Source organism: Hyperolius riggenbachi, chromosome 2 (genome assembly GCF_040937935.1).
Source record: "Hyperolius riggenbachi isolate aHypRig1 chromosome 2, aHypRig1.pri, whole genome shotgun sequence".
NCBI classification, from domain to species: domain Eukaryota; kingdom Metazoa; phylum Chordata; class Amphibia; order Anura; family Hyperoliidae; genus Hyperolius; species Hyperolius riggenbachi.
Genome location: NC_090647.1, coordinates 218,519,371 through 218,546,188, shown reverse-complemented (window position 1 = coordinate 218,546,188; position 26,818 = coordinate 218,519,371). Strand labels below are relative to the sequence as shown.

The window sequence follows — 26,818 nt, the reverse complement described above, 5'->3', positions numbered from 1 at the left end:
TAGTCAATGTTTGCCCATTGTAAAATCTTTTAAATCCCTGATTTACATTTTGACATTTATTACATGGTGACATTTTTACTGTTGGCAGCTGCTGCATGATTGTTTTGGCAGTTGGAAGCAGCTGTAAACAGCCATTTCCCACAATGCAGCAAGGTTCACAGACAGGAAACTGCCAAGAGAACGTACTTTTCTTGTTTCTTGTGGGAGGAGTTTCACCACAATATCAGTCATATAGATGTCTCATGTAAAAGGGGGTATCAGCTACTGATTGGGATAAAGTTCAATTCTTGGTCAGAGTTTCTCTTTAAACACTACTTGCTTTGCTTTTGTGCTGAGTCTGACCCTATACCTCTAATACCTTCTGAATCACTGACCCAAAACCAGTATAACCAGTAAACCACATCTGTATGCAGATCAGGTGCTCTAACTTACTCTGACTGCACTGGTGGCATGTTTATTGTAGATGTGTAGCTCAGAAACTACTGAGGTCAAATTATTAACATGATGGCCAGACAAGTGACACATTTCTAAAAGTAGTAAAGTAGAAAGAGATGGTAGCCACCATATTATTTTCAGTTCATATTCTTTCAATACATAGTCTACTAGCTGGAGTGACTCAAACAGAAATGTTTAACTATCACTATAGGTAGAGATAAGACAAGAAAAGATAAACATCAAGGCTGTCACATGCCCACTTGCTAGTGAAAAAAGTCCAAAAGTAGTTCAAATGTGAGTTTCCTTTCCACCAGCAAGTAAAACAGGGATTTGCAAAACTCCTAACAAAGGCATATTAGCAGGTCTAAGAAAACTGTAGGATTTTATCTGAGAATAATCGCTGCACCATCCATAACTGAAATGTATGTTCTGCATTTGTGCTGCCCTGTACATGTGACAGTGGTAGGAGGTTTGCTGATAAGTAGTGTTGCTCAGATACCCCCGATCACGGATTCGAAGAAATCCAGCCACGGCAGCCCCAAAATCCAGATAAGCTATGATTGTGATCCGAATTTGGAACTGACTGATGAATTAGACTTGGATTTTTTTCGTGATTGCCTGTAAAATCCGTGATCATGGGTTAATCTCATTTTTTTAACAGGCTTAAGGTTCATTTTAACGTTAATAGCAAAGCTCCCATACATGCTACAAACACCAAATTTACATGGATTATAAAGGTGATCAGTGGTTCAATTTTTTTTTTTCAAAAAGACCTTATAGTTTTTGAGAAAATCAAATTTAAAGTTTCCAATGAAAAAGTATTGTTGATTAACCACTTGCCGACCGTCCACTGTAAATTGGCAGCGGCAAAGTGGCATGCCCAGGACCACGTAATGCCAATTGGCATCGGGTCCTGGGACATTTCTGTGCCGGGGATCGCGCGCAGTGATGTGCGCGCATCCACCGGCAATAGGCTCCGCCCACCCGTGATGGCAACCCGCCGGCTGATTGGAAGCGCCGGTGCGTTGTTAACCCCTGGATTGCTGCATCAAAAGCATATAATACGCTTTGTAATGTATACAAAGCGTATTATACAGGCTGCCTCCTGCCCTGGTGGTCCCAGTGATCGAGGGACCACCAGGGCAGGCTGCAGCCACCCTAGTCTGCACCCAAACACACTGATCTGCCCCCCCCTGCCCTCTGATCGCCCATGGCACCCCTCAGACCCCCCCCCCCTGCCCACCCCCTCAGACCCCTGTTTGCACCTAATCACCCATCAATCACTCCCTGTCACTATCTGTCAACGCTATTTTTTAGATTAACCCCTTAACTTCCCCCTGGGGGCTCCTGATCACCCCCCCCCCCACACACACACCCTCAGATCCTCCCCAGACCACCCCCCCCCCCAGACCACCCTCCCTGTTTACTGTATACATCTATCCTCCCCTATAATCACCTGTCAATCACCTGTCAATCACAAATCAATCACCCCCTGCCACCACCTGTCACTGCTACCCATCAGAACAGACCCTAATCTGCCCCTTGCGGGCGTCTGATCACCCACCCACACCCTCAGATCGCCCGCAGACCCGCCGTCAGATCACCTCCCAAGTACATCTGTTCTCTCCTCTAAACACCCACTAATCACCCATCAATCACCCATCAATCACCCCCTGTCACCACCTGTCACTGCTACCCAACAGATCAGACCCTAATCTGCCCCTTGCGGGCACCCAATCACCCGCCACAGCCTCAAATAGCCCCCCAGACCCCCTCTGATCAACTCGCCAGTGCACTGCTTGCATATATTCTCGCTTGTAATCACCTACTGATCACCTATCAATCACCCCGTAACCCCCTGTCACCACCTGTCATTGCTACCCATCAGATTAGACCCTAATATGCCCCTTGTGGGCACCCAATAACCTGCCCACACCCTCAGATAGCCCCCCAGCCCTGCTCTGATCAACTCACCAGTGCATTGCTTGCATATATTCTCCCTTGTAATAACCAACTGATCACCTATCAATCACCCCGTCACCCCCTGTCACCACCTGTTACTGCTACCCATCATATTAGACCCTAATTTGCCCCTTGCAGGCATCCAATCACCCACCACAGCCTCAAATAGCCCCCCAGACCCCCTCTGATCAACTCGCCAGTGCACTGCTTGCATATATTCTCGCTTGTAATCACCTACTGATCACCTATCAATCACCCCATAACCCCCTGTCACCACCTGTCACTGCTACCCATCAGATTAGACCCTAATCTGCCCCTTGCGGGCACCCAATCACCTGCCCACACCCTCAGATAGCCCTCCAGCCCGCTCTGATCAACTCGCCAGTGCACTGCTTGCATATATTCTCGCTTGTAATCACCTACTGATCACCTATCAATCACCCCGTCACCACCTGTCACTGCTACCCATCAGATCAGACCCTAATCTGCCCCTTGCGGGCAACCAATCACCCTCCCACACCCTCAGATAGCCCCCCAGCCCCGCTCTGATCAACTCGCCAGTGCATTGCTTGCATATATTCTCCCTTGTAATCACCAACTGATCACCTATCAATCACCCCGTCACCCCCTGTCACCACCTGTTACTGCTACCCATCAGATTAGACCCTAATCTGCCCCTTTCGGGCACCCAATCACCTGCCCACACCCTCAGATACCCCCCCAGACCCGCTCTGATCAACTCGCCAGTGCATTGCTTGCATATATTCTCCTCTGTAATCACCTACTGATTACCTTTCAATCACCCCGTCACCCCCTGTCACCACCTGTCACTGCTACCTATCAGATCAGAGCCTAATCTGCCCCTTGCGGGCACTCAATCACCCGCCCACACCCTGAGATAGCCCCCCAGAGCCCTCTGATCACCTCCCCAGTGCATTATTTACATCTGTTCTCCCCTCTAATCACCCATCAATCACCCATCAATCACCCCCTGTCACCACCTGTCACTGCTACCCAGCATACCCATCAGATCAGACCCTCATCTGCCCCTTGCGGGCACCCAATGACAGGCCCACGCCCTCAGATCACCCTCAGATACCCCCGATCACCTCCCCAGTGCATTGCTTGCATCTATTCCTGCCTCTATTCACACCCTGAGACACCCATCAATCTCCTCCTGTCACCCCCTAGCACACCTACCCATCAATTCAGGCCCTAATTTGCCCCGTGTGGGCTCCTGATCACTCAGCCAAACCCTCAGATCCCCCTCAGACCCCCTTCCGATCACCTCCCCAGTGCATTGATTGCATCTATTCTCCCCTCTAATCACCCACTGAGACACCCATCAATCACCTCCTGTCACCACCTGTCACCCCCTAGCACTCCTATCCATCAGATAAGGCCCTAATCTGCCCCCCTGCGGGCTTCTGATCACCCGGCCAAACCCTCACCCGCCCCACCGCAGTGACAGAATTTTTTTTTCTGATCACTGCTGGTACGACTTAATTGTGGCGAGACCAACCGTTATGCCACACAATGCGCAACCGCCAATCCAAGAAGCTACTATGCCCAGCCTTTACGGTGGAAGCCACTCCAAGATTCCGACCCTAATATTTTTTGGGGCCTTCTCCTTAACATGGGTCTAGTCAAAAAGAATGTATTGCGGTCTTATTGGTCTACGCACCCAATACATCACATGCCCATGTTCTCTGCTGCCATGTCCAGGTCACGATTTGAGAACATCCTGCGCTTCCTGCACTTCAGTGCCAATACAACCTGTCATCTAAGAGGCCATCCTGCTTATGACTGGTTCCACAAAATTTGGCCCCTCATAGACCACCTGTCATCAAAATTTGCAGATGCTTATACTCCTGAACAGTTATTTTGATGCATTTGGTTTCTAAACTACTCCTCATGGTTTTGGGCCCCTAAAATGTCAGGGCCGTATAGGAACCCCACAAGTGACCCCCATTTTAGAAAGAAGACTCCCCAAGGTATTCCGTTAGGAGTATGGTAAGTTCATAGAAGATTTTATTTTTTGTCACGAGTTAGCGGAAATTGATTTTTATTGTTTTTTTTTTCACAAAGTATCATTTTCCACTAACTTGTGACAAAAAATAAAATCTTCTATGAACTCACCATACTCCTAACTGAATACCTTGGGGTGTCTTCTTTCTAAAATGGGGTCATTTGTGGAGTTCCTATACTGTCCTGGCATATTAGGGGCCCTAAACCGTGAGGAATAGTCTTGAAACCAAATTTCTCAAAATGACCTGTGAAATCATAAAGGTACTCATTGGACTTTGGGCCCCTTAGCGCCATTAGGGTGCAAAAAAGTGCCACACATGTAGTATCACCATACTCAGGAGAAGGAGTATAATGTGTTTTGCAGTGTATTTTTACACATACCCATGCTGGGTGGGAGAAATATCTCTGTAAATGGACAATTTGGTGTAAAAAAATTAAAAAATTGTAATTTACAGAGATATTTCTCCCACCCAGCATGGGTATATGTAAAAATACACCACAAAACACCTTATACTACTTCTCCTGAGTACGGCGATACCACATGTGTGGCACTTTTTTGCACCCTAACTGTGCTAAGGGGCCCAAAGTCCAATGAGTACCTTTAGGATTTCACAGGTCATTTTGAGACATTTGGTTTCAAGACTACTCCTCATGGTTTAGGGCCCCTAAAATGCCAGGGCAGTATAGGAACACCACAAATGACCCCATTATAGAAAGAAGACACCCCAAGGTATTCCGTTAGAGGTATGGTAAGTTCATAGAAAATTTTATTTTTTGTCACGAGTTAGCGGAAATTGATTTTTATTGTTTTTTTTCACAAAGTGTCATTTTCCGCTAACTTGTGACAAAAAAAAAATATTCTATGAACTCACCATACTCCTAACTGAATACCTTCGGGTGTCTTCTTTCTAAAATGGGGTCATTTGTGGGGTACCTATACTGTCCTGGCATTTTAGGGGCCCTAAACCGTGAGGTGATTATTTTTGACAAAATTCATGTCTTTTTTGATGAATATAATAAAAACTAAAAATCACAGCAGCAATCAAATAGCACCAAAATAAAGCCGTATTAGTGACAAGAAAAGGAGGTAAAATTCATTTAGATGGTAGGTTGTATGACCAAGCAATAAACCGTTAAAGCTGCAGTGGTCTGAATGGAAAAAAAGTGTCTGGTCTTTAAAGGGTTTTATGACTGCAGTCCTTAAGTGGTTAAATACCACCAAAACCGGACGACTTAAGCAGTTAATAGCAAAGCCCCCTTATATGCTATAAACACAAATTTGCAGGATATGTTAAGTAGAAAAGTGGGAAGAGGGGGAATTTTTTTTTTGCAAAAAGACCTTATACTTTTTGAGATAATGGATTTTAAAGGTTCAAAGGAAAATAGTATACATTTAAATGCGGTAAATGACAGTTAATGTATGTACCACATTTACATGTATACTTTTTTCCTTTGAAATTTTCTTTGAATCTTTAAAATCCATTATCTCAAAAAGAATCCCCCTCTTCCCACTGTTCTACTTAAAGAGTAACTGTCAGGCTGCAGAAGCTAATTTAAACCTCTATTCTCCTGTGTTAAACAGTTTAGAAGGAAGCTCAAAAGCCATTAGTGAAGATAAAAATCTCAGTTACCTTTGATGTGTGCTTATCAGCAAGTCTGTTACAGAGCCATAAGGACGCAAGCCGCATACTAAACTGCAAAGCATTCTGGGGCCCTCCCCTCGGCTGCTAATGAGACGTTACAGAAGCTTGTAATCAGTCCAGCGTGTAGCACTGATAAATCTCGGGGCAGAGTACTCTGCAGGAGTCAGCTATTGTTCCTAGCCACATGGCTCATTAATATTCACTGCACACTGTGTTGTTCAAGTAGGAGCTTATCTGTGATCAGGAAGCAGGCAGGACATGACGACACATTTGACAGAAAAAACATGGAGCCTGCCATGAGCTGTCAGGAGCATCTATCTCTGCATATACTATATACAAATTCTGTGAAATCCAAACGTGGACAGTGAAATGCATATGTAATGTAAGTACAGCCAATCTTTAGCTACTGATATATGTGTTTATTTTCTCTGAGACCTTATACCTAACAGCTCCTCTTTAACATATCCTGCAAATTTGGTATTTATATCATGTAAGGGGGCTTTGCTATTAACCACTAAAGTCAGCAGCTTTTCAGCTTATAATCATGGATATATTTTCCGTGATCACGGCCATGATCACGGGCTGAATATGCGAAATAATGGCTGCATCCGTGATTGAATTCCGTGATCAATTCCCGATCACAGATTTGGATCATGATGTCGGATAGTGAAAAAATGCTTGTAAATCTCGGCTATGCCATGATCACAGATTGTATCCGAGCAACACTGCTGAAAAGGTAACACCAAGAAAAGTTGTAAAAGTTTCCAACTTAAAGTCAGTAGGAACTATGACTCTGCACATGAGCTTCAGGAAAAGCATCACTAATTTTAACAAAGTGCAAAATCAACACCATAATAGCACCTGTTAATATTTTGAAAAATATTCTTGAACCAGTACCAGTGTAAGTTGGTCTGCATGCACATGCATTGGGAACTTCATGTAGGGGTGTATACATTAGTCTGACACCAAGATTTAATTTAATGAGGGTAACATGGTCAGGCAGTTGATCACATTGTTGATATGCAATGACTTTAATAGAAGGAAATACAGAGTTAATTCTCCCTAGTTGTGCAGATAGGAAATGCTCAATATCTCTGTAATATCAGGAGGTGGAAAGATCTGCCCGGAAGGATAATTTTGTTTCTATAAAAATATGTAATAAAAGATTGTCTCTTTTCTGAATCAATATTTTACTTTGCAAATAGTTGATTTTTTGTGACCGTTGATTTGAAAATCCTACCATGCATTTCCAGCATAAGACAGGCTTTGGCCTTTGAACAGAAGATGACAAATGATCTCCAAGGAGAAAACTTAGGAGAAGAAGTGCTTTGTAAGATATTGTTGACAGGAAAAACGCACACACAAACAATGTTTATTTAATATTGTGCATATTTGCAGGCTGATTTTTTCCCAGAAATTCTTATTCATAAAGATGTGTTTTCTTTAATGCTCTTAAACAGCTTATCCCAGATGACAACTGCTTCAATCAAAGAAGACACAAATGATAACATCACCATTTTTACACGAATACTTGATGGATTGCTAGATGGCTATGACAACAGACTACGACCTGGACTTGGAGGTAAAAAAAAAATCTACATTTGAAAACTGTGTGTACCACGTTTTTTTCTCTAATATCTCATAGCATCATCAAGTATACTATGACAATATATGCCTGTGACAGGCGCTCTGTAGATACATCAGGGTGTGATCAGACCCTGTGTCTCTTTTCTGTTTGTGACAGAAATCAGAAGCAGAACACTCCTATCATGCCTAACACCTCCGAGACAGAGAAAATGTGCACAAATCATTTAGTTCATTGTGCCCAGTTGCAACCCTTGATGTGCAGAGAGCTTGGGTGTTCCATAATTCTCTGAACAATGTGGTGGGTTTGTGGGCAGAGCATGAAGTCATTTCTTCCTGACTGGCATCTTCAGAATCAAACTAAAGCTAAGCATACGCTTCTGTTACCTCAAATGATCCCTTTTGGTGGCAATTTAAGAATGATCTCCATACAGTTACATTGGGCCTTATGCACGAATGTCTGGTAAATTTGCCGTGCACTAGAGGAACAGCACAAGTTACACTATTATCGCCATGCATGTTACAGGGAGAACACACAGTGGGCCATATGCAATTCACCTTTTCACCTGAGTTTTCTCCTAGGTGATATTTTTAAATTTGTCAATAAAATGCCTTTTAAGCCACCAGCAAGCAAGAAAATACTCAAAATAATTTTGATAATACTTTTACACTTACTTCTCAGTACTTTTTCAGTTGAAAAGTGCTGGAAAATTATTTAAAATAGAAGCTGAAAAATAATCTCCTAGGAGAAAACATAAGAGAAAACTGTAATTGCATATGGGCCAGTATGTCATGTATTATCATCACAGCTTGCACGTTGCCATGGTAATGTGCATGCCGCTAATTGTGTTATCTGTGCATGGCAAATTCACTAGACATTGGTGCATCAGGGCCTTTGTTCAGCACCAGACCAGGCAGTCATTTGTCCATTCACAACTTAAAGAAAAGGGACCCATTTGGCCCAAAATGTTGGCATTTTCTTTGTGATGGATTAAACTTCAGCTACTTTATTCCTTGGTGTGATCAAGAGAGCTCAGCAAGGTCTAACTAGAAATTCATAAAGGGAGAATGTCATTGGATCACAAACAAAATAATAACAGACAAGACACAGAACATTTATATTGCACTTTTCTTCTGGTGAACTCAAAGTACCAAAGCTGCAGCCACTAGGGCACACTCTACAGGCAGCAGCAGTGTTAGGGAGTCTTGCCCAAGGACTCCCTACTGAATAGGTGCTGGCTTACTGAACAGGAAGCGCGAGCCGAGATTTGAACCCAGGTCACTTGTGTCAGAGGCAGAGCCCTTATCCAGCACACTAGCCAGCTATAATAAAAATAATAATAATAATAATAACGACAATGAAATAATAATAATAATAATAATAATAATAATAATAATAGAACAAGATTTGCATAACACAGTAACTGAAGGGAATGTCTGAAGCTAGACATGCAGACCCTCATTCTATTCAATTTTTAAACTTTTATTTAAAATAACTTTTAAGCACTCTGCAATTGAAAATGTACCAAAAAGTAGATGAAAAGGTACTTTCAAAATTATTATATTTTCAAAAATGATTCAGAGTTTTTTCTATATATATATTTATTATCACCTAGGAGAAAACTTAGTAGAAAAACTTAATTGAATAAGGGCCTCAAAGTTACTCCTGTTCCACTTTAATTAATAACTGCACATAAAAGGTTTAATCTCATTATCAAAATTATCTATTTTCATTTAAAATAGGCATCATTTTCTGTAAATGAAGTGGAGAAAGCCAAATATCAAATCCTCTTCTACAGCAGTGCTGAGGCTGCTAATAGCTTCTCCCACCCTCCCACTGCCTTCCACTCTCCCCACTACATGGTTGTCAACATTATTCACATATCTGTGACTGGCTATCTGCATATTAACCTTATCAGTGCTGTCTGTAATCGATTACCTTCCTTTCCGAGCGGTGACCTGCTAAATGCATGTTAATGTGACCACTGCTTTGTGTAATCCATTCTCTTCCCATGTGTGAAAGACCATCCTAAATGGACATGGACAGGCACCACAACAGAGATATGAGATTTAGCGTTTTGTAGAGATTTGTAGTGGACAGAGAGAGAGGTGAGAGAATCTTTTAACAGGAAATTAGCTTGTTAGTACCTTATTACACTTATTACATTATTGTATATAGAACACACAGTGCATTTAATGGGAAAGTGTTGTAAAAAATGGCAAGCCAAGCTATTCTTATTTGAGGATTAAACTCAGTAGTTTATGATTACAATATTGCTTAGGGTACAATTTACAGATTTTTTAGCGCAGTGATGAAAAGAAACATTATCCTTTGAGATAATCATTTGAAAAATAAAACACAACATGCCCAAGGACTCCCTACTTAGCTAATGGCCAGCGGCCACATTGTTCCCCTATACAAGGTAAGTTATACTTTCATTCCTACAAGTAAAATACATGTCATATGTACAGATGAGTCAGACTTTTATCGTACAACGTTAGTCTTTCATTTTTGCTATAATTATATGAGTTTTTGCATTATTTTCAGTTAGCAATTTATACATTTAAAATTGTCATTTAAGTGCTATTTCTAATGTGGGAGCCCATAGCCTGGAATCTTTCTGAGAATTTCTGGGTACAATGTTCAATAGCAATCACATATCTAAAGAAGTCATGAATTAGATTAAATTAAACCCTCTGTTTGAGTCAGTGTCACAGATCTGCCTATAAGAAATGAGAAGCATACATGAGGACAACACAGTAGTTCCATTAGTAGGCAATATTAGGCAATTGACCCCTTTGGTGATGCATAATTGTCAGGGCTTTGACTCACCTGTGGTAGGTATGGGCTATCTCAAGCAGTGGCGTACCTAGGGTATTTGACACCCAGTGCTGATTATCCACAGACACACCCAATACCTCCCCCCCACCCCCAAAAAAAGGAAAATTAGTTAGCTTGATAGCAAGACATTGGTAGGATTAGATTGTAAGCTCCTCTGAGGACAGTCAGTGACATGATTTTGTACTCTGTAAAGTGCTGCAGAATATGTCACTGCTATATAAATACATAATAATAATACAGTAGGACATTAGACTATCACAGGATTAGGCTGTGAGCTCTTCTGAGGACAGTCAGTCACATGGCTATGTACTCTGTAAAGTGCTGCAGGAGATGTCAGCACTATATATTTACAAATAATGGCAGGGCATTAGACTATGGTAGGTGGGTAGCAGTGTTTGGGTTTAGGTAGGTAGGTGGGTAGCAGTGTATGGGTTTTGGTAGGTAGATAGGTAGCAGTGTGTGGGTAGGTCGGTAGCAATGTGTGGAGGTTTTTTAATTAGGTAGATAGGTAGCAGTGTTTGGGTAGTTAGGTAGGAACTTGTGGGGTTTTAGGTAGGAGGGTAGGTAGCAGTGTGTGGGTTTAGGTAGCAGTGCGTGTGTGGGTAGGTAGGTAGCAGTGCGTGGGTAGGTAGCAGTGTGTGGGTTTGGGTGGGTGGTTAAATAGGTAGGGTGGTTAGGTAGGTAAGGTTTGGTAGGTAGGTAGCAGTGTGTGGGTTTGGGTGGGTGGTTAATTAGGTAGGGTGGTTAGGTAGGTTGGTAAGGTTTAGGTAGGTAGGTAGGCAGCAGTGGGTGGTTAGGTAGGTAGATGCATTGTAACGTGTGGGTTTTGGGTAGGTAGCAGTGAGTGGTTACTTAGGTAGGTAGGTAGGTAGTTTCTGTCTCTCTCTCTCCCCGTCAGACCTGCAGATCAGCGCAGCGAGCGGGGGCAGACCTCAGATCAGTGTGGGACCCGGCTGACAGAGCGGCGCACAGTATGCAGCCTCACAAGTCAGTTCATAAGCAAGAGGTGACGAGTGACGTCACTTTCGCTTATGAAGGAGTCAGGTCCCGCGATGTCTGCAGGTCTGTCCCACTCGCCGCGCTGATCTGCAGGTCTGATGGGAGGGAGAGGAACACAGGGGGGAAGCCCAGCCAGAGGCCCCTCCAGGGGTTGAGGCCACATGCGAGTTGAGCACAGCGAAGAGGGGCGGCAGCACAGGGCTGCAGGTGTCACCCCCACCATGAAGACACCAGAGGCAGTCGCTCCTGCCGCTTGACGGTAGGAATGCCACTGCTCTCAAGTTACAGAGACTAAGTAGCCACTGGTCTTCATCATAGCATCCTCCATGACTTCATGGACCTGTGAGTCAGAAAAAAGTCAGCTGCCCTTTCTGCTTGTCATTTGTGCTTAAAGGGCAGATCCGAGCTGAAAAAAAAAAATCTACTTACCCAGGGCTTCCTCCAGCCCCTGGCAGCCGTCCTGTGGTCGGCATTTGCACCGGTGGGGACCCTGGGCCACCAGCTAAAAGCGGAGCTGCGGCAAGGGCTCAGGACGGTTGCCAGGTGCTGGAGGAAGCTCCGGGTAAGTAGATCATTTTTTAATTTGCTCGAATAATACTAATCAGATAATAATGCTTTAACCCTCCTGGCGGTTTAAAAAAATCCGCCAGGGGGCAGCAAAGTAGTGTTTTTTAATTTTTTTTCTTTTTTTCATGTAGCGAGACAAAGTCTCGCTACATGATAGCCACTGCGCAGCGGCATCGCCCCAGCCCCTCCGATCGTCGCCGGCGATCGGAGATCAGGAGATTCCGTTCAAAGAACGGGATCTCCTGGAGGGCTTCCCCTGTCGCCATGGCGACGGGCGGGATGACGTCACCGTGACGTCAAAGGGGACTCCCATCCACCCCACAGCGCTGCCTGCCACTGATTGGCCAGGCAGCGCACGGGGTCTAGGGGGGCGGCCGCGGCACGACGAATAGCGGCAGATCGGCGGGTAGCGGCGGCGATCGGATGCTACACGCAGCTAGCAAAGTGCTAGCTGCGTGTAGCAAAAAAAAAAATATGCAAATCGGCCCAGCGGGGCCTAAGCGGTGCCTCCCGGCGGCATAGCCCGTGCTCAGCACGGGCTTACCGCCAGGGAGGTTAATAAAAGTTCCTGAATACACTATGCCATGATGTGCTGCTGGCTGTCTTGCTGAATCCACTGTTTATATTCACTTGTGATCCTGATTGCTTTAGGAATTTGAATTGCCCAGTTTTGGGTATAGCTCAGCTTTTAAGTGACTGATGTTAGCTGTCATCAGAGAAAATGTCAGTTTCTAGAATCTAGAATCTAGATTAATGGCAAGGAAACCTCAAAGATATTTATTGGCAGTTTTAAATTGCAATGTATGTAAAGCAATATCTGGTTGTTTTATTTATATCTACTGGTAAGGTATTATGGTAGCACAGTAAATCTGCCATCTATCTGTTCCTTTGAATTAGCTTCCTTTGGTCCAGGCATGTATGGGGTTTTTGCAGAGCCAAGGCTATTACTGAGACAAAACTATAGCAAAGTACGGTGTACAGTTTGATGAATTTATTACCTCTCTAACAGGCTTCTTTTATTGCTGTGGTCACATGCTTTCCACAGTTAATACTAATTAAACAGAATGGGCTGCTTTTCCCAACAAAGCTGACATGTGCACAATTACTGTGAGTGATATAGGCAACGTGACAACAAGATTGATACAAAACTGATACTTCGAACCGGACATTCATAAATCCACATCTATAAATACAACTGTCAGATCTAATAAAATGTTTAACACATGCAATCATGACTCCTGACATGATAATTAGAACAGCAGGAGAATCCTTCCTGTTTGGAATAGTAAGAAGCTTATTCAGAAGGCACTTCATCTTTGGACCAGTGTTACCAGAATGCTTTAAACAGCTGCAACATAACGTCATTCAGCCAATTTGTCTACGCAAATACTAACACATTTTGTATTGCCATACTCTCTGTGTAAATGACATGGGTGCTCCTGTAAAGTGGACACATATAGAAAGGTTATGAATGCTGGATTTCCAAGACAGGTCATTTGGGTGCACGGCCTGATTGTTGATTTAAGTACTACTATAGACCGCAATGTATATCTGCGGCTATAGTGCCCCAAGTGATTAAATTGAGTGCCGGTGAATGGCTACTGTTTAGCTTAACACTGTCTATTGGTGCGGCTTGCAGCAGAGTTGACAAATTGGTGTCGGGGTTTGGCTACTTACTATCTTAACACCAGATATTGAAGCCGGGTTTGGCTATAACATAGCTATAGCCAAGTAACAGTATAAGCTATATGTATAGGCAAGTACCATTACCAGCTGCAACAGAGCATTATTGGATGTGGTGCTCTGAGAGTTAGTATAAGGCATAGTAATAGCTGTGTTAGTGTTAGGTGATAGGGTTAGAGGTTAGTGTTAAGGGATGGGGCAGGGGGAGGTTAGTAGCATTAACTTAACATTACAAATCAATGGCAACAGTGATGTGAAATTTATTAGAATATCATTAACAATATACAAAATAACAGGCACCTCTTTTAAATGAATGCACCATGTCTACCTTTACGCGTTGTTACGCAAAAAAACAAAACAAAAAACGAATTGCCTTGCTTTCATGTTGATGTTTTGGCATCAACAGTGTCTGAACCACACCCACAACAATTGTTCAGGTAGTTTTGGCAGGGTTAGGGATAGATCACATGATTGTTTGAGTTACAGACTGCCCAGCAAGCTCATGGTGAACCAGAACTCCTGAGAATGAGTACTGTGCTAAAAAGGACCAAAAAGCCCTCTTACTGAATACTATGATAAGCAGAAATTTACCTTTACAGACTATTTTGGACTGGTTGATCCTCATCAGTATATGACATGGATTAATGTGGCTCTATGGGGTAAGACTTGAAACAGGTTACATATTGCCCAGCAAGCTCATGCTGAACCAAAACTCCTAGGAGGAGTGTGTAATGATTGTTTGACAAATGGCACTGTTAAACTTCCTGACCAACTTGGTCCCTTCAGCTGCATATGTGTTTACATGCTTTTGAAGGCAGTTGTACATAGTGGTCGAAATGCTTTCTAAGTGATCCATAGATGTAAACTTGAGCCAGAAGCACACAGCAGAGGTTGTGTGGAATTAAAAATCGCACTGTCGCTTCCTGATATAACTATTGCAAATTTCGATATACACAAATGCCATCTACTGTTTCTTAATCATGTTTGCAAGTGATCATATGGTATTCAAACAGCCTTTACAATGATTTACCATGGAAGTCTTTTGAAGTGGGATTAAACTCCCTAAACTAAAATGTAAGTACCTACTGAATACACTATAAGGTTTTTTCTTTTTTTTTTCAGATTTACTTTCTGCTCGACTTTTCAATTGTTTTTCCGACCAATTTTCCAATGGTTTTTCCAATTGATTTCCAGTCACTTCTATAAGAAAATCAATGAGAAAAATGATCAAAATGATATTGGATCTGTTGAAAATTTACCTTTTGAGCCATCTATCTGCCAAAAAAAAAAACTCATGGTGTATTCCCAGCATTAGGTATATAAAATGAAAATTGAAGGCATTCCCTGTGTGTAGAAATGTTTACTTTAGCCACTTGACGACCGCAGTGTTAAAGGGACTCCGAGCAGTGCACAAACTATGGAAAGATGCGTATCATTTTAAAGCTCTCTTTCTCCTCTTTCCAATGATATATAAACCACCGCCCAACGCCTTTTAGTTTTTGCTATTGTCGCGATCGAAATTACCGTGGCCGCGACTTCGATCGCGAAAATAGAGAAAACTAAAAGGCGTAGGGTAACGATTTAGGGGTCGTCAGAAAGAGGAGAAAGAGAGCTTTAAAATGATATCCATCTTTCCATAGTTACTTGTATTACACAGGACGACACTTTCCCCAATGTCAGCTGCTCCATTCAGCAGGATGGAGCTGCTGACTTTAGGAAAAAAGTCTCCCTGTGTAATACAATGTAACTATGGAAAGATGGAGATCATTTTAAAGCTCTCTTTCTCTTCTTTCTGACGACACCTAAATCGTCACCCTACGCCTTTTAGTTTTCTCTATTTTCGCGATCAAAGTCGCGGCCGCAGCAATTTCGATCGCGAAAATAGAGAAAACTAAAAGGCGTAGGGTAACGATTTAGGGGTCGTCAGAAAGAGGAGAAAGAGAGCTTTAAAATGATATCCATCTTTCCATAGTTACTTGTATTACACAGGACGACACTTTCCCCAATGTCAGCTGCTCCATTCAGCAGGATGGAGCTGCTGACTTTAGGAAAAAAGTCCCCCTGTGTAATACAAAGTAACTATGGAAAGATGGAGATCATTTTAAAGCTTTCTTTCTCTTCTTTCTGACGACACCTAAATCGTCACCCTACGCCTTTTAGTTTTCTCTATTTTCGCGATCAAAGTCGCGGCCGCGGCAATTTCGATCGCGAAAATAGAGAAAACTAAAAGGTGTAGGGTGGCGGTTTATATATCATTGGAAACAGGAGAAAGAGAGCTTTAAAATGATATGCATCTTTCCATAGTTTGTGCCCTGCTCGGAGTCCCTTTAAACCCCCCTAAAGACCGGGCTCTTTTTTGCAGCACTGGGCTGTGCAGGCCTTTCAGCCTCCTGCACAGCCCAGCTAAGAAGTATGGCGATCGGACTCACCTCCTATTTTTGTCCCTAAGGGGACATGCTGCCGGAGGTGTCCGATCGCTGCTGTCACTTTTTTTTTCTTAGCCTCATAGAGGCTCTCTCTCCCTCCGTCCCTCTCCCTCCCCTCAGCCTAGAGTAATGAACAGGATGGAGATCCGTCCTGTTCTCCGCCTCTCATAGGCATCAGCCTATGAGAGGACAGCGATCCCCGGGCCAATCAGAGGCCATGGATCGCTGATCTCGTACAGCGCTGCTGGAGACCGCAGCACTGTACGCATGTAAACAAAGGGGATTTCTTTCCCCTTTAGTTTACAAGCAGCCTGCTAGCCACGATCGACAGCTAGCATGCTAATCGCGGAGCTCTGCTCAGTGAACGGGCAGGGAACGATCGCGCATGCATGCGACCGTTCCCTGGGAAACTGCAGCTCCAAGGCATTAGGCGGTCCTGGGGCTGCCGCCGCGGTCATGCCCATTGGCATGAGGCAGTCTTTAAGTAGTTAAACACAGAGGACAAGCTTGTACAGCTTTGCTAATCTGTAAAAGTAATGCTGGCTACAAGCTCTCTGCCTGTTCTCTGCACTCTCCTCCCCTCCCACCTCTCCTGAAGTGACTCAGCTGTTGCCACAGCAACATGTCTATTCAGCAGAGGAGGGAGGGGGTACAGAGTGAAAAGTGAAGAGACTAGGCAGAGAGCTTATCCTTGTTGGCAGTGATTGAAGATTACCAGAGATTAGCAGAGCGGTACAAAACATTCACACTCAGTGAAATTATCAGGAACACTTAAAGCGGTATTGTCACCATAAAAATCAAATTTCAACAGCAACTGGTCCGAGACAGTGTATTAAGTGATAAAGATGCTAATCCTGTATTCAAAACTTGTAAAAGTGTTTCTGCTGTTATGGTTTGGAGTTATCACGTACTTTAGGAGCACTGGCCCTTTAGTAGTCAGTGCCAAACAGTTGAATGCTGGGGGTTCTATTTATCTATAATATATTCCTCCACTTCCATTTATTTCCCTGCCTAGCCTATCTGAATCATGATCCTTTGCTCACTTGTGTTTACAAGCAAAGCTGAGGTGACTCAGTGATTGAAGGAGAAAAGAAAAAAAAGACAGTGCAGTTGCTAGTATACACCTCAGTGGGAGTGTCTGAAGACTCTTGGAGGAGGGCAGCGAATGAATACACAATGAGCATGAGAAGAGGGGGGGGACAAGAGTCAGGGAGCATATGATGTCAGACAGTGTTAGCTTAGCAAGATGGCCACTGCCCAGAATAAGGTTTTCTGCTTTTCATTTATAAAATTCACATAGCACAATCCATCTGTTATGTAAGTAGAACTAGTATTTATCTACGTATATATGTGTTTTTTATGTCTAGGGTTAGCATGGGTGTTGCTTGTTCTTTAAGATGGCCAACTCTATCTTTTTAAAGTCTAATTCTTATTTTCACATCCCTTACCTATGCTCTTAACTTGAATGTAGCTAACTAGATTCTATACAAAAAGATTAATGAACTGTTGTTGCTCAATTACATGAATTTTTTCCTTAAAAACAATGCTAGGGTCACAATTTTTGTACACCGCACAATATGTTTAGTTGCATATTTTCTTTTTCTTATTTCCCTGAAGACTATTGGTTTTCACACAATTACCTAAATGTTCAATGTGAATTAGTCATGCCTAATGCATGCAGTGATACTTCATACTATATATAAGAAAAACGGCAGTGCACGTTGAGTACACAAAGAACCCACAACACACAACTGCATCAGGTTTTTAACCCATTCGTGTTCCGTCGTTTTCACTTGAGCAATGTTCACCTCCCATTGATTAGCCTATAACTTTATCACTACTTATCACAATGAACTGATCTATATCTTGTTTTTTCCGCCACCAATTAGGCTTTCTTTGGGGGGTACATTTTGCTAAGAGCCACTTTACTGTAAATGCATTTTAACAGGAAGAATAAGAAAAAACGGAAAAAATTCATTATTTCTCAGTTTTCAGCCATTATAGTTTTAAAATAATACATGCCTCCATAATTAAAACTCACGTATTGTATTTGCCCATATGTCCCAGTTATTACACCATTAAAATTATGTCTCTATCACAATGTATGGCGACAATATTTTATTTGGAAATAAAGGTGCATTTTTTCCGTTTTGCATCTATCACTATTTACAAGTTTAAAATAAAAAAATATAGAAATATTTCATCTTTTCATTGATATTTAAAAAGTTTAGACCCTTAGGTAAATATTTAAATGTTTTTGTTTTTTTTATTATCTATATGTTGACAGCGCTCCTCTTCTTATATCACAACCTGCAGGATTGAAACCTAAACATAGTGCATTACTGTTAATCTTATAACACTGACACCCCAGTGCTTTTAGTGCTCCACTCGTGCTCCAAACTTAGTGCAATAATTCACACGACCCCTTCAGAAATGCAGGCTCACCAGATGTAATCTACCTCGGTTTTCAGGTGGGTCTCTCACATGAATCAATCAGCCAACGAACTAGCAGCTTCAGGTTTCCAAAAAGGTTTAATCCAAGTTCCTAGCTTTGACGTCTCCGGTCCCAAAAACACTTAGATCACCTTGGAGGTTGAACGAATCTCTCCTAATAAATCCTAAGACCTCAGTGGGTCAAGCAGTAGGTTTGAGCGCCTCTGGGTTTTTTTTTTATATTAAACATTTTATTTGGGTATTTTTGGGAGGGTGGGATGTAAACCATAGTTTTTTAATGTAATTGTGTGTTGATTTTAATTTTTTTTACTTTTTGTTGTAGTTTTACTTTTTGGCCACAAGATGGCGGCCATGAGTTTGTTTACATGACGTCACTCTAAGTGTAACACACGCTTAGAGTGACGCATCGAGGAGGGAACGGCCAGAAAAGCAAAGCTTCCGAAAGAAGCTGTCGCTTTTTCAGCGGGGGAGAGGAATCAGTGATCGGGCACCATAGCCCGATACATTGATTCCGTGGCTACCGAATCCGCGGCCGGGAGTGCGCGTGCACGCGCGCGATCGGCCGTGGGAGCGCGCGGTAGCGTGCATGGTTCCTGGTTCTACGTCCAGGAACCAAAATAGGTTAATAAACAAGATGTTATTAAATCGATGAGTGCTAATTTATCGTCCGTTTCCATTCTTAACCATATTACTTATTTTATAGACCAGATTCTATCATGTTGTAGAATATTCAATTTCTTCCTGTCATTTTCCACAAGGCTGTAGGTCCCTTAGAGCTTGATTATTTTGTATCAATTATGTAAAAGGGAAGTTGAAGCTGCCTACTGAGACTATAGACCTCCTGCTTACATCACTAGATAGGTCATGCATATTCATGAATCTCAATATGAAAGGTCTTTCTTATGTTACCGATGTCAGTCCGGAGAAAGACAGCGTTAGTGCATTAGGATTAGTGAGTGAAAAGGTATTTTGAAGTTTGTGTAATTCTATCTTAAACTTATAAAACACAGAAAAAGCTACTTTGGAACATATGTTTATTATATATTTTTTGTTTACTATTCATCTGTTGTCCATATTGCAAAATTGATATTTATATAAGAGTCTAAAAACAGACATGCTTCTTATATTGGCTAACCATTTCAAAATATCAATTGTATGGATTGTTGTTTATGGATGAACTACTACAGCAAGCTAAGATTCCTTAGGATAGGCCATGGATTGTGGCAAACTAGTTTTGAAAGCCAAACCTCATAACATGCTGTCATTGCTCCTGACTACTGATTGATGCAGCGCTAGACAACAATAAGCAGAGATAGTGGTGTAACGAATACGTTTCTCGGAAGGATTGCGGATCTTTGGCCGCATCCGCTCCGGTAAGCGTACCTTCTACTGCAGCATGCGGAACTCTGTCAGCATCCTCCCCGCAAGTCCGTGCGGGCACATCGCACCAAACTCACTGGCATGTTACTCTGTGTGACTCTGTTTCCCCCACTATAGGGAGTGCGCGCGCGCACTGGCCTCCCTTTTATGCTATGAAGAAATGTGCCAGCTGACTTGGAGGCAGGTCCTTGAGCCAGGCAGGTCAGGCAGGTCCTTGAGCCTGCTCTGATTGGTTGCAGCTCTGGGAGGTCCTTCATGTCCCAGGCAGTATATAAGGACGTTTTTGACACTGGCACTTCGTCTGTGTTTGCGACACCCTGTGTTAGCGTTCAGACCTTAGTCAGTTCCCGGTGTGTAAAGTGCGACAGGACCCCGTTACTTGCACACGCAGTTAGCCTGATTCATATCATTGTATTTGACTTTTGCCTGTTTCTTGACTATTCTCTCACCTTCTGATATTGTACTTTGTCTCTCTGATCTCCTGCTGACCTTGGCTCGTTTCCGACTCTGATATCCGTCTCCTGATTCTGTACCTCACTGCCTGTATCGTTGCTGAACCTATTTCTGTCCGACCTTCCTCTCTTCAGTGGCTCGTCTCCCACTGAGGGGTTTCCGTTATAGAGGTTCGCCTCTCTGAGACGCCTGGCCTCTAGTACACCATTATTACTAGAGGCTGAGACTCCTCCACTGCTTCCCTTGGAGGATCTCACACACGGGGTTCCCATTCAGAGGTAACCACACCTCTGAGGAATCGGAGTGTGGTGGATATTTCCACAAAGCTTCTCTCATCTTGAATTGTATTTTTGTGTGTTCATTCCTGTGCTATTTCCTGCATTATTTGGTGATTCTGCAGATCACCATATAATCAGTTAGCCTCTGCATTACTGGTGATACTGCAGATCACTAGTGATCAGGGATCCTGAATCTAACACATTCATTACAGGTGGACTATACATTTTATTCAAGGTGAATATTTTTCCTTTAAGAACATATCATGGAACCAAATGCTACAAAAATGTATTTTGTGAATGCCCATTCTGTCTTAATTCTACTATAACCATTTCACTTATTTCACTTTTTTTTTTCTTATAGAGAGAATTACACAAGTTAAAACAGACATTTATGTTACAAGCTTTGGACCGGTTTCAGATACAGAAATGGTAAGTTAACACAACATAACTGAAAAAGTAAAAGCAGTAGTAGAAACAAAAATAATAGTGACAATCTTATATTTTAGAACAGTAAGTATTTTCTGACTTAATTTTGTATATGATGTATGAGATGTATCATTGAGCATAGATCTTATAATAATTGGAATATCCTACTCGAAGTAAACCTAATAATTTACCAAAGGTAAAAGACAAGCCTTCAACTAAATTACAGTGAAATGGTTATGCTTGTGCTATTGATGAATAAGAAAGAGCCAATCAAAGGCTCTACTTTTAGTACTGCTCAATAAGAAAGAGAGAACCAAAGTCTTTTCTTTCACGTTAAAGAGTTCTGTCATTGATTCAACCAGGTTACTTTAAAGCACAAGTAAAATAACACAACAGCACAAATCATACCTTATAGCAGCACATCTTCATTTATGCACCATGCAACCTAGATGTGTGTGTGTGACAATTGTTATCAGAATTAAGCTTAATTGCTCAGAACAAAGAGTAGTATTGCTGACAAAAGACATTGCATTGCCTGCTCTACCTTAAATAAAAGTCAACAATGGGACATTATAAAGAAAGAAAATGAAACTGGGTAAATAACAACAACAACAATAACTCCTATTGCCAGATATGGGTTTTGCTTATAACCTCTACATTTGCACACATGTAGATGAGTATATACAGTAAGTCTAACAGTGGCGCAGTGGGAGAGAGGTTATTATGGCGCACATTTGCAACCCATAGAGAATAATTACATGGTGGTGTTAACTGTGTAATTATTGTGAATAGATTGAATAAGGGGTTTCATCAGCAGCAGTGGCATGATTTTGCAGTGGATGGACAAAATTATCAATTTCAATTAGTAGCTACAACCTTAGTAACAGGGGTATGTTAGTGTAATGCTGGGTACACACTGTGCTTTTTTTCGGTCAATTTTCCCTCTGATCGATTTCTGATTCAATTCTGTTATCTTTTCTGATCTATTTCCATTCACTTCTATGAAGAATCAATCAGAAAACTTATCGAAAATAAGATCGGACATGTTGGAAATTATCTATCAAACCATCTATCAAACACAAAATTGTAAGGTGTGTACCTAGCATTAGGCACAGGTGGGAGGGGAGTTAGTGCTAGGCATAGGTAGGGGGTGGTGTTAGGTGTTGGTTGAGGGGCTAGTATTTGGTGTACGTAGGGGAGGGTGAATGTGAGAGTTAGGTTACAATAGGCTATAGTAGAAAATTGATACCATTACCGATATTCTACTATTGGATTTCTCCAGTTATAGAAGAATTTTGTCGATTTTACCTTTAGAGATGGCTCGAACCTCTGATTTTAGGTTCGTGAACATCTAACGCGAACATCCGCAAAAGTTTGTGTCCGCGTGAGCCATTCGAACCGCAATAGACTTCAATGGGCAGGCGAACTTTCAAAACTACAATTCTGGCCACAAAAGTGATGGAAAAGATGTTTCAAGGGGTCTAACACCTGGAGGGGGGCATGGCGGAGTGGGATACATGCCAAAACTCCCCAGGAAAATTCCGGATTTGAAGCAGAGCAGGGTATTAAGGGCAGAAATCACATTGAATGCTTGTAATGATCCGCTCAGCTGGATGCACTGGCAGACAGCTGTTTGACCATTCCTCTAGTCTGTGGGCTGCAGGTCTCTGGAAGAGAGACCCGTCTTTCCATTACAAGTTTCTGGTCTGTTCTGCTGCTGAGGAATTTGCATACACTCGTTATGCAAATCCCCTACCTGCCTCCTTTGATGACTGGCAGTATAAAGAGCTATGTTTCCCAGAGTCCTTTGCTGGTCATAAGGGTTAGTCCTGTGGAACACTCCCGGAGTGTCAGCCTTGCTCATTGTTTGAAGATTAGCTTAGAGTAATTCCTGGAACTGCACTAGGCAGTTTCCCTAGTGCAGTTAGGATTGCATATCTGTTTGGTTTGTCTGTTGCGATTGTTCTGTCCCAGCGGTGGTCGACAGGAAGTCATTCTGATCTTTGTTCTTGGAGTATAGATGGAGCAGCGGTTGCTACCAGCTATCTCCTCTAATCTGTCTCGCCCTCGGCTTGCGCTAGTGCTGTGGATCCGTCTCTCTCACTTATTCCTGTTTTCGTGTATCTGTCTTGTCTGCTACGAACGCTTGCTGGAGGCTCGGTGAGGTAACCGTTAAGCAAGCGCTCGCGTCCTCTGTTTCATGTTTGTCTGTCGGTGGTTAGTTAGGCGTGCTTGTCTCTGTTGTGCTTAACACGCGGAGACAGCGCATACACGCGTGCACTGTTGCGAATGAGTGCAGTGTTCGCGTTTAGCTAGCGTTTGTTATTTTCCTTATCTTCTCATTGTACCTTTTGCTGTGCCTTTGCTACTCTCGTGCTCTGCCTTGCTGTAGCCTTGTGTCACCCCGGGCAATTGCATCTCTCGCGATTGCGTTCCTACTTCATATCTGCTGTTGTGTATGCACCGTCGCGGGTTGGCGATTAGTTTGGTGCACACACATACAATCTGTCCCTGTGCTCACTCTCTTTCACAATTGCTTCTCTTGCGATTGTGTTCTCACTTGGTTTCCCTTGTTGTGTGTCCGCCGTCGCAGGGTGGCGGCTAGATTGGTGGACATACATACATTCCTCATCTGTGCTTATTCGGTCTTGTGTCGCTGTTAGCAATCCCCATCTCTGGTGATTGCCTTCTCACTTTGTCTTCATGGTTGTGTGTTCATCGTCGCAGGGTGGTGACTAGTTTGGTGGACACACATACCCTCTGTCGCTTTGATCTCTCTCTTTCAGGGCTATCTTGCCCTGCGTTTCTTCCCTTCGTGCAATTCCTGTCTGGCGTGTGTGGCAGGGCAGAGGAGCTGTTCCTCTGCACTCCACAGCTCCACCTGTCGACAGGAATTTCCCTCTACAGGTGCATTGCACCTTTTGCTGGGTTCCCTCAAATTACACGCTTGTGGAGGATTTCCGCAGTGTCAGCGCACGTCTTGTGCGCTGATCACGGAGAGAATTCCACAATCGTTACAATGCTAAATTGGAGACCTAACGTACTTTAAAACATCTTGCATGTGTATACATCAATCAGGTAGTGTAATTAGTGTACTGCTTCACAATGACACACCAAACTCACTGTGTAACACACCGCAAACAGCTGTTTGTGTAGTGACGGCCATGCTGGACTGGTGCGCACCATGGCGAGAGTGCAGGCGATGGCGGTTTTCAAGCCCATATGGTCAGGCTGAGGTAGCTCAATGACAGAACAACAGTGACTGAGTGTCCAGCTGATTGAATTTGGTCTGTCCACAATGAAGCAACTACCTTATTATCTTGGACCAGGTGGTCCCCAAACACACTCATATAGCTGGTCATTTCTTCATTGTGACATGCAAGCCCCTTCACCGCGGCAAGGTTGTTTTTGCAGCCGCAGTGCAGCCAGAAAAATTAGGCAGGCATGCACATGCACCAGAAAAATTATTATAGCGGCTGCTGCTAGCAAGCAACGGCCTTAAAAATTCAGGAATCCACCTGAGTCTTGGGCCCTGTTGGTGGTGGCGGAGAAGGCAGTCACGCGGCCTGCAGGCAGAGATGCTGTGTAAGGGGACAGACTTAGTCTTTGGGCAGGCAGCAGCCCTCCCGATAAAGGTGAGGTACTGAACACTTTTTTGACCTAAGCGAATTGTCTTCTCACTGACAATGCCTCTAGCTGCGCTGAAGGTCCTTTCTGACAGGATGCTTGAGGCAGTTCTGGCCACTGGTCAAGCCTGCGCACCCAGTAGTCCAAGGGTTCATCACTGCACACAGTGTCTACATTCACACTTAAGGCCAGGCTACCTGCCGTTCGAGGCGTTGGTGGAGGGTGGATCTGGAAGGGCTAAGGTGAGGCGTTGGACTAAAGAATGTCCACATGTCCAGCATCACCATAAGATCGCTAGAGCATCCTGTCCTTGCCTGCATGGACATGGGAGGAGGAGGAAGATTACTAGCAGTGGCACCTTTTTTCCGTTGTGCTGTGAGTGTGACATCACCCTTAAACGCACTGTAAAGCATACTTGCCAGCTTGTTGTGCAAGTGTGGCATCCTTTTGGCCTTCTGTAAATTTGGAAACATCTCCGCCACGTTGTGCTTATACCGAGGGTCTAGTAGCCTTGCCACCAAGTACATGTCATTCCCCTTGAGTTTTTTTATACAGGGGTCCCTCAACAGACTGGACAGCATGAAAGACCCCATCTGCACAAAATTGGATGCTGACCTACTATCCATCTCCTCTTGCTCTTCCTCAGTGATGTCAGGTAGTGATGCTCAAATACCCCTTTTTAAAATTCGAGTTTGGTCGAATTCGAATAGTAAATTATTCGAGGTCAGTCGAATATTCGAGTCGAATAATTTTTACTATTCGATTCGACCTCGGACTTCTAGCTCACTATTCGAGTCGGTATTTGAGCTCACTATTCGAGCTGACTATTCGAATTGGCCTTAAATAGCTTCCAACACTTGTTTTGAGGGTGAATGATGCAAGAAACATCTTTTTTTCCAAGTAACAACAGCAAGTGATTATGTGGGGATGTTCCTTTAAAAAAAAAGGTGGAAAGAGAAGTTGTGTCCTTAATTTTGTTCAGTAGTGTTACTGTATATACTTGTTCTTCTTCTTCTTTATCTTTCTTCTTCTTCTTCTAGATCTTCTTCTTCTATATCTTCTTCTTCTTCTTCTATATTGTCTTCTTCTTCTTCTTCTTCATCATCTTCTTCTTCTTCTTCTTCATCATCTTCTTCATCTTCTTCATCTTCTTCATCTTCTTCTTCTTCTTCATCTTCTTCTTCTTCTTCATCTTCATCTTCTTCATCTTCTTCTTCTTCATCTTCTTCTTCTTCATCTTCTTCTTCTTCTTCTTCATCTTCTTCATCTTCTTCTTCTTCTTCTTCTTCATCTTCTTCATCTTCTTCTTCTTCTTCATCTTCTTCTTCTTCTTCATCTTCATCTTCTTCTTCTTCATCTTCTTCTTCTTCATCTTCTTCATCTTCTTCTTCTTTTTCATCTTCTTCTTCATCATCTTCTTCATCTTCTTCTTCATCTTCTTCTTCATCTTCATCTTCTCCTTCTCCTTCTTTTTCAATATCGTCTTCTTCTTCTTCACGTATTTCTCTTTTCAATTTTTTTTTTAAAGAAATGCAGCTATTTTTGAGCGTAACAAATAGCTGGTGGGCGCACGCATGTTGGAAGCGCCATTGTATGTGCTCCCTGGCAGTGGAAACACAAAGACAGCAGGAGGTAAATTCAGCAGCAGGAGGAGGAGGATGAGTGTGTGGCAGCAGGCAGTCAATGAGGCAGGCAGCTCGCCGTGACATAATAGCCCTGGTACCTAGCGGTGATACCAGGGCTGTAAATAAACACAACAGGAGGTCCCAGACAGCGGTCGTGCAGCCCACATTGTATCCAATACACAACTGGGACAACACAGTTTTCAACCCGGGCACCTCAGAAAAATTAAACCTTTTTTTTTTTTTTTTAATGGTTTGTTTGGTTTTGGTTTTGCAACCAATATAGCTATTGTTTGACGTAATAGCTGGTGGCAGAGTGGCAGCAGAAGGTAATTCTGTGTACCCTGGCAGTGGGAAACACAGACAGACAGCAACAGCAGCAGGAGGAATGGAGGAGTAATGTGAGCAG

General features: G+C 42.9%; 2 protein-coding genes across 2 annotated transcripts in view; one reads left to right on the top strand and one right to left on the bottom strand.

The window, feature by feature from the left end:
• GABRA5 (gamma-aminobutyric acid type A receptor subunit alpha5) overlaps nucleotides 1-26,818 on the top strand; it is a 380,379-nt gene that overhangs the window by 51,556 nt on the left and 302,005 nt on the right. Inside the window, exons 3-4 of the mRNA XM_068268152.1 lie at nucleotides 7,529-7,650; nucleotides 21,096-21,163. Coding sequence (XP_068124253.1) covers nucleotides 7,529-7,650; nucleotides 21,096-21,163 — 190 coding nt within the window. The remainder of the gene's footprint in view (nucleotides 1-7,528; nucleotides 7,651-21,095; nucleotides 21,164-26,818) is intronic.
• GABRB3 (gamma-aminobutyric acid type A receptor subunit beta3) overlaps nucleotides 1-26,818 on the bottom strand; it is a 666,404-nt gene that overhangs the window by 419,189 nt on the left and 220,397 nt on the right. The window lies entirely within an intron of this gene.